The 13771-nt window shown below is 50.9% G+C and overlaps 7 protein-coding genes across 7 annotated transcripts; 5 read left to right on the top strand and 2 right to left on the bottom strand.

The window, feature by feature from the left end:
* Window positions 1-480: 480 nt before the first annotated feature.
* Window positions 481-1402, bottom strand: ACHE_30581S (putative 2-deoxy-D-gluconate 3-dehydrogenase; the record flags this gene model as incomplete). Its single annotated transcript, XM_043277215.1, has 3 exons — window positions 481-930; window positions 994-1209; window positions 1271-1402. The coding sequence occupies 3 exons, from the start codon at window positions 1400-1402 to the stop codon at window positions 481-483; spliced, it is 798 nt and encodes a 265-aa protein (XP_043135116.1).
* A 1586-nt stretch (window positions 1403-2988) lies between these two features.
* On the top strand, window positions 2989-5355 carry ACHE_30580A (Zn(II)2Cys6 transcription factor; the record flags this gene model as incomplete). Its single annotated transcript, XM_043277214.1, has 4 exons — window positions 2989-3119; window positions 3183-4483; window positions 4535-4857; window positions 4909-5355. 4 exons carry the CDS (start codon window positions 2989-2991, stop codon window positions 5353-5355), a joined length of 2202 nt encoding a protein of 733 aa, XP_043135115.1.
* Window positions 5356-5638: 283 nt separating this feature from the next.
* On the top strand, window positions 5639-6506 carry ACHE_30579A (SDR family NAD(P)-dependent oxidoreductase; the record flags this gene model as incomplete). Its single annotated transcript, XM_043277213.1, has 3 exons — window positions 5639-5694; window positions 5746-6185; window positions 6235-6506. The coding sequence occupies 3 exons, from the start codon at window positions 5639-5641 to the stop codon at window positions 6504-6506; spliced, it is 768 nt and encodes a 255-aa protein (XP_043135114.1).
* A 214-nt stretch (window positions 6507-6720) lies between these two features.
* Window positions 6721-7971, bottom strand: ACHE_30578S (NAD(P)-dependent alcohol dehydrogenase; the record flags this gene model as incomplete). The annotated part of the gene is made up of 2 exons (XM_043277212.1): window positions 6721-7860; window positions 7912-7971. The coding sequence occupies 2 exons, from the start codon at window positions 7969-7971 to the stop codon at window positions 6721-6723; spliced, it is 1200 nt and encodes a 399-aa protein (XP_043135113.1).
* Window positions 7972-8701: 730 nt separating this feature from the next.
* Window positions 8702-9974, top strand: ACHE_30577A (D-mandelate dehydrogenase-like dehydrogenase; the record flags this gene model as incomplete). Its single annotated transcript, XM_043277211.1, has 6 exons — window positions 8702-8785; window positions 8835-8933; window positions 8980-9094; window positions 9146-9345; window positions 9402-9683; window positions 9741-9974. 6 exons carry the CDS (start codon window positions 8702-8704, stop codon window positions 9972-9974), a joined length of 1014 nt encoding a protein of 337 aa, XP_043135112.1.
* An 876-nt stretch (window positions 9975-10850) lies between these two features.
* Window positions 10851-11300, top strand: rpl17 (60S ribosomal protein uL22; the record flags this gene model as incomplete). The annotated part of the gene is made up of 2 exons (XM_043277210.1): window positions 10851-11099; window positions 11151-11300. The coding sequence occupies 2 exons, from the start codon at window positions 10851-10853 to the stop codon at window positions 11298-11300; spliced, it is 399 nt and encodes a 132-aa protein (XP_043135111.1).
* Window positions 11301-12167: 867 nt separating this feature from the next.
* ACHE_30575A (VHS and GAT domain-containing protein) lies at window positions 12168-13691 on the top strand (the record flags this gene model as incomplete). Its single annotated transcript, XM_043277208.1, has 5 exons — window positions 12168-12204; window positions 12270-12346; window positions 12420-12452; window positions 12530-12913; window positions 12966-13691. 5 exons carry the CDS (start codon window positions 12168-12170, stop codon window positions 13689-13691), a joined length of 1257 nt encoding a protein of 418 aa, XP_043135110.1.
* Between the last annotated feature and the right edge of the window lie 80 nt (window positions 13692-13771).

Below are 13771 nucleotides of genomic sequence, written 5' to 3'. Positions count from 1 at the left end.
ATGGGTTGAACCAAAAAGGAACCTGTCAGAGCACGGAGTGAGCGGAGAGACCACGGGTCACGGGCGACACTAGCCGGCTAGGGAATTGGGCGGTATCAACATTCATCTATTTCACTGCGTCCATCTTGTCACTTAGATTGTTCGTTGTCCAGGAAGAGTAACTGGGAAAGAGCCTTGTATCCAATGCGAAATTGAGGGTGATGGTTCCTCACATGCCAATCTAGTCGACGGAAGGATAATGGACAGCTGAGACACTTGGAATGAAAGCATTTCGGATTGATTGCTTGCGTCTGGACGAGGAATATGTGGCGTGACTATAGTGCAGACAATCCAAATTGCTTGGTTAATTCAACAGGTGAAGGATTTCCCATACGACTACATGGAGACGGTATAGTCAATCAAATTCGAAAAAAAAAATTAATCACGCAGTGGTCTATTTACATTGATTCATCCCAGTCCCCTACCGGTCCGTAAGGCTGCTTACCGACCCATCCAGCCTCCGTCAACAGTAATCACTTCACCCGAAACATAACCGCTGGCCCGGCTTGCCAAAAACACAATCACGCCCTTGAAGTCTTCGGGCGTTCCCCATCGCCCGGCCGGAATCCGGGCCATGATGCCTGCATTGCGGTTTGAGTCGTTGATAAGAGCAACATTCATGTCTGTGGCGATATACCCGGGGGCAATCGCGTTGACATTGATACCCTTGGATGCCCATTCGTTCGAAAGGGCTTTGGTCAACTGAGCTACACCTCCCTTGGAGGCAGCGTAGGCGGGGACGGTGAATCCCCCCTGGAAGGTGAGAAGAGATGCGACGTTGATGATGGAGCCGCGGTGGCCATTGGAGAATTCGGAAGGATCGAGAGACAGCAGGTGGGCGCCAAATTCACGGCAGAGGGTGAAGACGGAGCTCAGGTTGACTTGGATAACCTAGCCACGTTTATATTAGCCCCATCGCTGGTATGATAATGCTGTTGAATGGAGAGCACTCACCTCATCCCAATCCTCATCCGGGAATTTCTCACTAGGATGTCTCCTCTGAATCCCAGCGCAGTTCAGAAGGATCTGAGGCTTGATGCCTTGACTCACTAATGCTGGAATGATGCCCTTGACTGCCTCTCGGTTGGATAGCTCTGCAACGTGAATCGACGCTTTCCGGCCAATGCGGTTGATGATTTCATCACGCGTTGCTGTGTTGGACTCGTCTCTCTATTCCCAGTCAGTTTTGGAACGATTGAGCTATTACAGGTAGTACTCAAGGCATGCATACCTGGATCAGCACAATATCGGCACCAGCCTCTGCAAGAGCAATGGCCATAGCCTGGCCAATGCCTCTTGTGCCACCAGTGACGACGGCCGTCCGGCCGCGCAGCGAGAAGAGGGAAGTAACGCTGTCTGTCATTGTGAATGCTGTGGCAGGTTTCGCAACTAGATCTGTCTGTATCTGACTGCGTGATATATGCGAATGGCTCAACCACGTCCAGGAGAAATGATAGGAGGATTGTGTCTAATATTATAAATCCACCTTCGAGCTCAAAATCGAATAATCGCACAGCTGCTTACATTATTACTGTTATGTATCTCTTTGCAGTCCTTTTCCCGGCTTTCATTGCGATGGCTTCATTGCCCCTCGTGCGGGGCTTCTAAACCAGGCAAATTCCGTTGCCGACCCGTTACCGGCCGCTCCACTGCCGGCTATTGCCTGTCATCGGCGAACGGCCGAGCATCGTACTGTCATTACATGGATCTAGATGTGTATTTTATGGCATCTCATCTCAATCTCGAGATCAATTCTATGGTTTGAATTTGTCAACAAAGATGTCACATTGCCTGTGTCATACAAGAGCTGGAGTTTCAAACTGACAGCCGGTTGAGATCCAAACAATAGACACGGATTACGTTCGTCATGTAACCAGAACACGGCCATGGCTCTCTTCAAAACACGGGGAAATGGGGGTAAAGTGGTAAAGTGGCACATGTTCTTCTTGTTCAACCTCGTGGGTACGGCGTGTATGTATAGCCATATGGTCCGCCATACGAGTACTAGCTTGTCTGAAAATCTGCAAGCCGCAAGATCAACGGGGTCTCTGAGATAGGGATACGGTTTGCTAGCAGGTCGTCCTGCAGTAGGGATGCACAGATAGCTTATATTGCACTGCAGAAAGGGTCCAGGATGAGCTCTGATCTGATCTCCTCGTAGATAGCAAAGTTGGATCCGGACCCGGGCCGTGTTGAGAATTGCCTGGTCATACATCCGGGGGTAAACAACGGGATATGGTGATATATAAACAAATCGAAGCTTCTATATTTTGGGCTCTTTTGAATAGTGTGATTATGAATAGGGAATAGGGGCTGGAGAAGGCGTTGTCTGCTGTATATCAGTCACAATACGGTAATGTATTTTACTTCCCTGCTCTTCTGAACTGTGAAGAGACAGACAAATGTGCCAGTATTTCTGTTTTTATTTCTACCTGTTCTGGATAAATATTCTAGTTAACTAGTTAGTCACACCCATGGCTAAATCATCGGCGCACTTTATTACCCCAAACCAGCTCCAATCACAATGACACCAAAGATTGGGGAAAGAAGCTCAACCACAGACTAGGAAAGGAAATCCTTTGGTAGGGAAAAAGAAAAGCGTCGTTTGGCTGTCCGTTCTCGTGTGGGGTGTGGAGAAGAGCCACTCCATGGAAAAAGGCACTCGTATTATTTCCCGAGTTAAGGTTGACGACTACAAGTACATATTACCTACTGCTTTCATGGGCACGGACTAGATGCGACAAAACGATGCATCTTTCTTATTTTGCGCTATCGATCTGGACGGTTCTTTTCTAGTATCAATCTTACCTGTTTTTTCTCCTCGTTGATACACTGCTTGCTGTCCCTTTTGAGAGAGCATCTCTCCTAACTAACCGGCCCTGGAAAATGCCACTTGAGCATCGTGACTGTCAGAGAAATTTGTGACTTTCATGAAGCCAAGCGACCAAGATGGAGCAAGAAGAACAATCGCCTCGGTTCGGAAACTCTCCAATGTCGAGGGCCAGGTCCCGTTCGGACGCCCTGAAGCGCGTGTCGAGAGCGTGTCTGCACTGTCGACAGCGCAAATCAAAGTGTGATTTGTATGTCTATTTTTACTTCCTTTCCATCCCATCAGACATAGATAGCTTGCTAATGCTAAACAGAGACAGCAGTGGCAGCCCTGGAGTCCCGCCATGTCAACGATGTATCCGCGATGGTCGTGAATGTGTTCTGGGCAGCTCAAATCGAGGCGGTCGCCGAATTCGTAAAAACAAACTAAAGAATGTCACCCCCGGGATCACGACTCAGGAGAAATCCGACCTGGATACGGTAAGTTCGCCCAGCTCGGAAAACCGTCAGGCTACGTACCCCGGCCCTGTGGTCTTCTTGCCGCCCAATCCCCCGACAGCAACAACAACAACAACGTCTGTCTCCGTAGACGATGACGATACGGCGTCTATTGGTTCAGTTCCACGAAATCCGTCAGATGCATGGCAGTGCTTGACGGGCATTGCGAAAAGGAGTGCGGATGGTACCACCGCGGAGACGATTGCAGATTCGTTGCCCTCTGGTTCTGGTGGTTTCTCGTCCTACAGCACGCTACAGGGTGGCTCGGGGACTGATTTTCCTACAAATAGCGGTATCAAGACCTACAGACTCGTTCAGACACGCTCCCTAGATCCAGCGACGGTGTGGCAGCTCGTGGTGCGCTACGCCGAGAATTTCCACCCATACTTACCAGTAGTACCACGCAAGTACTTTGACCGCAATGCCCTGGATGCCTTTGCGATCAGTGAAAAGTACCTTCTCACCGCTGTTCTTACCATCGCTTCCAAGGACCTGGTGGAACGACCGGAAATCCATGAATATTGTTCCAGGTACATGCACGAGCTGATCTCTGGTATCGCTGCTGGGGCTGACTGCGGCGTCGAAGCCGTGGAGGCTCTGCTAATTCTTGCAGAATGGGAACCTCAAGGTCTACGCCCGCGCATTGAACGTGTCGGCCGAGGAGAAGAGGACCGCGCTGCCTGGATGCACATCGGGCTCGCATTACGATCAGGCTACTTTCTTGGGCTGGACCGAACATCCTTCCGAGGCGATGCATCAGGAGATACGGAAACAGAGGCTCGCAGGCGATTGGCTTGGACTAGCTGCTACATCTCCGATCGTCTGATTTCTGTTCGCATTGGGCGCGCCTTCTGGTCGCGGGGACCTGGTCCGATGACAGGACTGGTCAGTCAGGATTTTCCTTCCTTGCAACCTGTTAAAGAAGGGGAAGAGGACCATGCGAGGATTTTCCAAGCCACGCTAGACCTCACGCAGCTGTACGGAAATGTCCATGACGTGCTCTATTCTGGCATGCGGACCAGCAATCAGATGATGCTTATGGGCGATTATGTCAAATATGTGGATGACTTTCGTCTTGCCATCCTGCGCTGGAAGTCCCTTTGGGGGTCATTGCATTGTATGTCGTCAGTTCCTAATCGTATTCCAATGTCACGCTAATTGCTCTCAGGTTCTGCTCCCATTCGCGCTACATTACAATTATCGTACGAGTATCTGAGGCTGTATACCAACGCATTCGCTTTCCAGGCAACAATATCGCAGTCATTGGCGTCGAAGACCAACGGCGATGCTCACGCCCAGAAGGAACATTTGCGAAGGGCATTCAACAACGTTGCGTCACTGCAGGATGCCCGATTTATCTACGAATCGTTGGATGCTGCCAAAGCATACCTGTCCATTCTGGTTGACTTGGTTGATCCAGAAAAGCACTTGCACTTTATGCCGCTTCGATTCTATCTGTACGGTATCTACGCGGCAGTATTCTTGTACAAAGTAAGCCGAACACAACTAATCGCATTGTCTTCTGGGTCTAACACTATTCAGGCCCGTTCATTCGGCGTCATGTTACATTCTGAAGAAATGGCAGTGCGCGATCTCGTCACCCGAACCACAGAGGTCCTGAAACGAGCAAGCGCCGGACCAGATGACATCGGCTCTCGGTACTCACGCCTTCTAGAACTTCTCTGGCAAACCAAACCCGCACCGATCACTTCTCCCGCAGGCACTCAGCAAAGCAACGATCTCATGCAGACTACACTTTCGAATTGCCTTTCCGACCAGAATAAATACGTGGATTTCAGTCCGGCAAATGATTTCTCTTGGTTGGATCTCGAGGCTGTCGGTGACTTTGTCTCCGGAGACCAGATCTCTGGAGCAGGGATGGGGTTTGAGGCGTTCCAGAACCCTGACCTGTACCAGACTGGGCAGGATCGTTTGCAGAGCTGGCAAGTGTCAACATGGTCAGGTGATATGAGCAGTCTTCTTTTTTAAGCGCCTTTCCTATCCCAGTTAGGGCCCTGAGTATTCGAATCGTCTTGCTCGGGCAAAATTGTCCGCAATGGAGAATGCGACAGGTATCACCATCAACGCGTGTCTCTTGCTCATTATCCCCAATAGTGGTGCGGGGATAGCGGGGATGATGCTCGGGGTTTCCTCCGAGATGTATTTCTACGCGGTAGCCGAGGGGGGAAAGCTACTCCGGAGTACAATTGTACAACAACACCCCACGTCTAAAATAGCTCAGTTGACAGATTCCAGTTGAGTATCTAACATAATGGCACTGAATGAAATCAAGGGCCGACTGGCTCTGATCACAGGTGCATCTGGAGGGTGAGCCACTTTCTACGTCCGTTATAGAGCTCATGTCTGACTGGTTATCAGAATCGGCGCAGCATGCGCACACCAACTTTTCCAGAAGGGTGTTCACCTGGCCCTGACCTACTCGAGTAACAAGACAGCAATGGATACTCTGGTCGAAGAGCTCAAAACTAAATATCACACGGTCGATGACAAACCCCTTCGCATCTCAGCGCATCAGGTGGACGTCGCTTCCGCAGAACAAATCCAGGCGATGTTCAAGCAGATCGATCAGCAACATGGCCAGCGACCCGACATCCTTGTCTCCAACGCCGGGTACGGCAAGCGCGTGCCGCAGGTTTGGGATATTACGCTCGAAGAATTCGATTACACGATCAACGTCAACCTCCGCGCCTCATTTATTCTTGTGAAGGGCGTTGTAGAGCATATGAGGAACCAACGATGGGGTCGGATTGTGTTCATGTCTTCGATAGCTGGGTATGGTGGAGGGATTAATGGATGCCGTATGCCACTCCCCCCAGAGAATCTCGTCCTTATTACTGACAATGATAGATTACGCCTCATCCAAAGCCGGCATGACCGGTATGATGAAGAACCTGTCGACTCGTCTGGCAGAACACAATATCAGTGTCAACGACGTAGCACCAGCAATCATTGGGGACACGGGAATGATCCCCAACGCCCAGTCAGTTCCTGAGATCGCGTCGAGTATACCCCTTGGACGGGTGGGAACACCCGAGGAAGTCGCTAATGTGGTGACTATGCTTGTTACGACTGGTTATATGACGGGGCAGAGTCTCCTGCTGGCGGGAGGATTGAAGTAGTATGTTTCACGAGCTATATAGATGGGTGTGATTATTACCAAGGGTATTATATATAACTTTCTGGCTCTCCTGAACATATTATTATCTACGTATACACTCCAGATACACTCCATATCATCAACACATAATACAATTTTCAAGTCATGCTCCCAAAGACTCACCCCCTTATGATGCAACTAAACATAAAACCGGGTATACAAGACAAGAAAGCAATCTAGCTCTCAATAACAACCTTAACGACAGGCGTCCCATTCTCATCAACACCCTTTCCAGCCAAACCAAACGCCCTGTCTCCCTGCTCCAGCTTCACCCGATGCGTGACAACACGTTCCTCAACACGCCCAATCTTACCACTCTCCAACAAACTGATAGCAGCAGGGTACGCATACCCATCATACCGGAACACACCGATCACATCGACCTCGCGCAGCGCAGCAGCGCCAACAGGAAGCGTCTGCACGGGATTTCCCATACCAATCTGCACCAACACACCACCAGCACCAGCGGCGTAGATACCAGTCTGCACGCAGGTAGGCACACCAGTGCAATCATACACGCGCGAGAAGCCAGTCTTCACACCATTCGCCTCCTTCAACTTCGCAGCATTGCGCTGCGCACTCTGCAGCGCATACGCAACCTGCTCAGCGTGTGGCGCGTCACGAGCCGGGGCCGGGTTGCTCGGATCTTCCTTGGGAATCAGATAAGTCTTGAGCCCCAAGCCCAACGACTCCGCGATCTCCAACCGCGCCTGGTCGATATCCGCAACAACAATCGACGAGAAGTTCTCCGCAGTAGCCAGCGCGCCCGCCAAAAGCAACCCAATCGCCCCCGCCCCGAACACCAGCGCCGACGACCCCTCCCCGACTTCCTCTGCCAGCGCTACCTCTTCCTTAGACGGCGGATGCGAGCGCCTAATCGCATGCAGACAAACCGCCAACGGCTCCACAAGCGCGCCACCTGCATATGACACATTATCCGGCAACTTGTGACACATCTCTGCGGGATGGTTGGTGAGTTCCATTAGCGTTCCGTCGAAATGCGGAAACACCTTGGCGCTGCTCCGGAATTTCATCTCGGGACAGATGTTGTAGCGGCCGATGCGGCAGAGGAAGCATTTGCGACAGGGCAGGCCGACTTCTAGCGCGACGCGGTCGCCGACTTGCAGGGTCGTTACGTTGGGACCGAGGGCTGTGACTGTGCCGGAGGACTCGTGACCGAGGCACATGGGTTCGCGGACGACGAAGTCGCCATTGCGGCCGTGGGAGTAGTAGTGCAGGTCTGAGCCGCAGAGGCCGGTTGCGCGGATGGCGATTTGGACTTCGGTACCGGATGGGGGGGTTATGGTTCTTGATTCCTGTTTCTGTTAGATTTGGTTTTTGTTGTCTTTCATGAGAGGGGGATGTACTATGCGGAGGTCTTTGGCGCCGTGGAGGACGAGCGCTTTGGTAGATTGTGCGGCTGCCATTTTGGTGATATGTGATACAGAATAGTAGAAAAATATGAAAAGGTCAAGTATGCAGGACAGCTGGATTTATATCGATATGTGACAACTGAGAGGAAGTAAATCTACGGAATACTGGGCAATATTCGGCGTATATCCTCGCTCAATATCCGAAAGCCGTGGGGAAAGAATTCCCCCGGGGATGGAATTTGAGCGATTTCTATTGTCACGAACCAGAAGGGGCCTTTAGTTGAGTATGAGGAAAAGAGTATTATTACTCCTCGTGAAGAGGAAGTATTTACCCCACGTTGTTCGGCCATTGATAAGGCATCGGGAATTGAACCGCGAGGCGGGGAGTCAATAGCCGATGGTATGACATACGGCCATTCTGTACTCGGAGTACTGTTCGGGGGAGTCATACGGGACCGAGATGTGTGATAGATAGGGACAGGGGTCAAGTGTTTGTAAAAAAGAGCATCATTATTGGAACAATTCGTTATACTAGCTTGAATAGGCAGACATAACCATTGCTGGATCAGGATCTAGGTGAACGGAGCTGATAAAGTCGCTGTAGATACGGAAATCGAAGTATCAAAGTCTGGCTATCAATGCCGTAAAAACTCCCCGTCCAGGAGATACTCCGAGTTGCTTCATCTTCTTATTTCTTTCGATTCTTCAATTCATCCGAATAGATCTTGTGTATATTTGTACATTTATTCTTGTTCTATACAACTTCATCCTCTGACATCATATCATGGCTCCTGCTGCTCTGTTAATCGGTGCTATCACACACGCCCGCAAGGAATGGGAGGATCTGTCATCCTGTTTGACACTCAAGGTGTGCATCCCATCATCATCATACAGTATGAATAGAGCTGACTGGATAGGAATTCCCCTCTGGCACCCGGGAGGACTTTATTCAAAACTGTAAGAATGGCGAGTATAATGATGTAGTCGCTATCTATCGATCCAATACCTCGACCAAGGTAAATCGATCAAAGATGAGGCAAAGAGAAGAGGCTAATTGAATAGTTTACGGGCCCTTTCAACGCAGAGATGCTGTCCGTGTTGCCGTCGTCATTAAAGTACATCTGCCATAACGGCGCAGGCTATGACAATGTTGATATTGATGCTTGTACGAAAAAGGGTACGTACCGCAACCCTTTTATACTAGTTACAAAAACTAATGCGCGCACAGGAATCGCCGTGTCCAGTACCCCCGTGGCCGTCAACAACGCCACGGCTGACGTGGGCATTTTCTTGATGATCGGGGCTCTGCGACAGGCATACGTGCCGTTGACTTCCATCCGAGAGGGCCAATGGCTCGGAAAGTCTACGCTGGGTCGTGACCCTAAGGGCAAAGTCCTTGGAATTCTCGGCATGGGCGGTATTGGAAGAGTAAACTACACTTACATTCCTTCTTGGCCAGTGAGCAGTCTGACTGACCCCACCAGGAAATGGCAAACCGCGCCAAAGCCTTTGGAATGAAGATCCAGTATCACAACCGTTCGCGGTTGTCGTCTGAGCTTGAGGGCGACGCGACCTATGTGTCGTTTGATGAATTACTGGCTACTTCCGATGTGCTGAGCTTGAACTTGGCTCTGAATGAGTCGACCCGGCATATCATTGGGGAGAAAGAATTTGGCAAGATGAAGGACGAGATTGTTATCGTCAACACGGCTCGTGGGGCTTTGATCGACGAGAAGGCTTTGGTTGCTGCGTTGGAGTCTGGGAAGGTAAGTCCATCGTCCATCCATTTCCATCATTTGATCGTTGTATTGACGACTCGACAGGTCTTGTCGGCTGGTCTGGATGTTTATGAGAATGAGCCCGTGGTAGAGTCCGGGCTTATCAAGAACCCCCGTGTGATGTTGCTGCCACACATTGGTACCATGACCTATGAGACGCAGAAGGACATGGAGCTGCTAGTGTTGAACAACCTGCGTTCGGCGGTTGAAAAGGGGAAGATGATCACGTTGGTTCCGGAGCAGAAGAGTGCCTTCCAGGGTATGAACGGGACTCCGTAAATATACCTGCAGTAAATAAACCTAGAGCTAGGAATGCCAAATGAATTATTCGAGAATAAACCACGCGATCTACGTTCATGATCGTTGATAACAGATACTGCCGGGCGGTGAGCCACACTCGGCCTAGCGTTAGGGCTCGCTTAGGGCGGACGGCGCCAAGCGCACCACACGCAGAGTCTCGCGATCCCCGTTCCAGAGGCCTTGTCGAAAACGAAGAAAAAGCGACAACTTCTCACGACATCGAGGACCATCCCTTTACCCCTCGGCAACCGCTTCAAGATGGTGAGTGTTGCTGTCGTCGACTTCGATATCTAGCATGCGATTTTTGCATGTCCCCAAGCCCAAGCCCAAGCCCAAAGACTTGTCGATTTCGAGACTTCGAGAAAATCCCCATTTCCGCGCATCGAAAAAAAAAAATATCATGCCCCATCACAATGAATTCGAATATTGCCGTCATATCAATTACGTCCGGTCGAGTCTCTGCATGTTGCTGATATTGGGATTTTGTCTTTCAGGTCCGTTACGCCGCTCAGGAGATTCCGGCCGCAAAGAGCGCCCGCGCCCGGGGCTCTTACCTCCGTGTCAGCTTCAAGAACACCCGTGAGACCGCCCAGGCTGTCAAGGGCATGAAGCTTGAGCGCGCCCTCAAGTTCCTCGACAACGTCCAGAACAAGGCGGAGGTCGTCCCCATGCGCAGATACGCTGGCGGCACTGGCCGTGCTGCTCAGGGTGAGTGATGCGATTTTTCTTTATGGTTTTGGGAAAGGCTACAAATGAATTGGAAGTACGGCATGGCTGGAAAGAGTCGGACATGCAATTGATGGGAAAATCGGGATTGAACATGGATGGAACGACGAGCCGTGCGGTTGGAGATGAATGCTTGGGAAATTGTTAGACATACGGTCACAGGACAGCACGCTGATGAAGTTGTCTACAGGCAAGCAGTGGGGTGTCAGCCGCGCCCGCTGGCCCGTCAAGTCCGCTCACTTCCTCGCCGACCTCCTCAAGAACGCCGAGGCCAACGCTGACACCAAGGGTCTCGACACCGGTGCCCTTATTGTCAAGCACATCCAGGTCAACCAGGCCCCCAAGGGCCGGAGACGCACCTACCGTGCCCACGGTCGTGTATGTATCAACACTCTTGGGTTTCTGCGGCGGATAACTGACATGGCATAGATCAACCCCTACATGACCAACCCTTGCCACATCGAGCTCATCCTTACCGAGGGTGAGGAAGTCGTCCAGAAGGCCCCCGTTGCCAAGGAGACTCACCTCTCTTCCCGCCAGCGTGGTACTCAGATCCGCCGTGCTCTCATCGAGGCATAAGTGGTCTGTAAGGTGTCGGGGGTAATAGGTAGTTGGGAAAGAAATGCATAGGGAAAATTAAAAAGCCCGGAGTTTTCTTTTATGTTGTTGTACGGAACAAATACCTGGTCACGGAAGGCTACAAGAAAAAATGCGATGAAATGGAAAAATTTCGAAACAACGGGCAGATTATACAGATGGGCTTCTTGCTTGATCTTCCCCGAGGATATTTTTCCTTTTTCTACATATGAATCTTCCCATGTCGAGGGATTGGCCCCGGACAGTCACTGGCCTTTTCTTTTCCGGGTACCCTTGTTTCCGAACGCATGCTTCGGGATAATACGAGCGTTATTTCATGAATGGGATACGGTTTCATTTTGTTCAGCATTTCCTAGTATGGAAGATCTCTGTGTAGACTCTAGTCGACCCTTGACCTGTTTCGGAATGACGTCTCTAGTCACATACAGGACTGACTAACATGCCAACCTTAATATACTCGATATTCATGAGGCTTATCGAAAAGGCCAAGAGTGGCTGTGCTCAAGAGTAAGCCATATGCATATCTCCGTCGAGCACAAGGCAGTTTTTCCTACTATCACCGGACAACCACTACCACCACGGCACAGGCATCTTTATTTGGGGCCGCAAAGTCCCTCTCAAAGATTATCATGACTGGTGTGTATAGAACGGCTTGCGTGTCGTGGTTGTCGTGGTCGTTGCCACTGGCGGGTGTCCGTTTTCTGCCTAGCATAGAGTTAAAGTACTAAGACTAAACTAAACGCCCGCCGCAGTTCCTTTGTCTCAGCCTTACTTTTGGAGTAAAACAAAGCACACTTCTCCTTTTCCCTCCCAGAGTCGAAGCTGCAGGTTTGCTTGTTGTCAGCAACGATGAAGCGCGTTTTTACTTCCTTGACCCGGCGTGCCAGTAAGTTGCATTCTATATCACCTCTCAGTTTAAATCTCCGGTTGCTCAATGCAATGATTCCCTAGGTTCCGCCTCGAGAAGCTCCTCCTCCGCGACGACGTATTCTGATGATTCGCCCGAAGCTGTCATCCTCCGGGAAGTGGTAGGACAAACTACATTAAGCGTTATGGAAGGCTATAGGACATTGACTGATCATATGCGATATTGCCATCCAGGCCGCATTCTGCGAATCGGGGAATACCAGCTCTGTACGTTCGGCCCCCCGCCATCTCCTACCGTCCCATCTACTACTGTTCATTGACTAACCCCTATTCCAATTCAACAGCAAGGTACAGACTATGTCCATCTCCCCGCCATTGTCGAAAGCGCCGAATCAAGTCCCAATGCCGCCAAAGAGGCCGCCCATCGCATTCGCAAGATTCTCTCCGACCCCGTCAAGACCCCCGGACACATGCAATACAACGCCATCATGTTGATTCGCATTCTCATCGATAACCCGGGCCACACCTTTGCGCGCAATTTGGATGCCAAGTTTACGTCGACGGTAAAGGATCTCCTGCGGCAGGGGAGGGACATGAACGTGCAGCAGTTTTTGCGCGAGACGCTGGAATTCATGGACACGCAGCGGTCGTGGGATGAGGATTTGGCAGCGCTCGTGGCTATGTGGAAGAAGGAGAAGGAGCGGTATAACAAGGCGCGGACTTTCTTGGTGGGTGGTTCGATTCCGTTGGATATAGTCATCTTGCTAATTACTCTGACAGGGTGCCGGGCCTACGTCAAGAGGACAGCAGTCGCAGTCGCAGCAGCGGGGCCAGAATTATTTTGGCGCACATCGTCCCACTCATGGAACGGTTCTACCTCCACCTGATGAGCTGGCTGCGCGTGTTGAAGAAGCCAGGAACTCGTCCAAACTGCTCCTCCAGTTCGTCCAGTCGACACCGCCAGCGGAGATTCTCGAGAGTGAGATTATCGCGGAATTCTCTCATCGATGCCAATCCGCATCCCGTGCCATCCAGGCATACATCAATTCGACTAACCCAGCGCCGGATGAGGACACGCTGTTAACGTTGATTGAGACGAATGATGAGATTTCGGTGGCCTTGTCCAAGCACCAACGTGCGGTTCTCAACGCCCGCAAGGTCTTGGGTAGTGCGAATAACCAGTCGCCTGCTGAATCTGGCGATATTACGGCGTCGAGTGCCAACACGCGACCAGTCCCAGCTCCTCCTCTTCCGCAAAGAAATGTGCCCATCGCTGCGGAGTCATCTTCACCTGCGCCTGTTCCTACCCCTGTTCCTACAACTGCGCCCGCGCCAGCCCCTACGGCAAACCCGAGTGCTGGTGCCGGCCGGTATGAATATCGATCGGAGGACTTTCAGGTTCAGAACCCATTCGCAGACAACAATGGAATTTATGGCGCACCCTCTCACTATGACGGAAATCAGCAGACCAATTCGTACGGGGCAAACGGACCAAATGGACAGTGATATCAGACCACTGAACGGACGGCTTGATCAAGACAGTGGTATGGATATATTGGCGACATAATTTTTTGAGATTCGACTTT

This window comes from Aspergillus chevalieri, chromosome 3 (genome assembly GCF_016861735.1).
Source record: "Aspergillus chevalieri M1 DNA, chromosome 3, nearly complete sequence".
Taxonomy (NCBI): domain Eukaryota; kingdom Fungi; phylum Ascomycota; class Eurotiomycetes; order Eurotiales; family Aspergillaceae; genus Aspergillus; species Aspergillus chevalieri.
The sequence above is the reverse complement of the archived record's forward strand: the minus strand, read 5'-3'. Positions and strand labels throughout refer to the sequence as shown.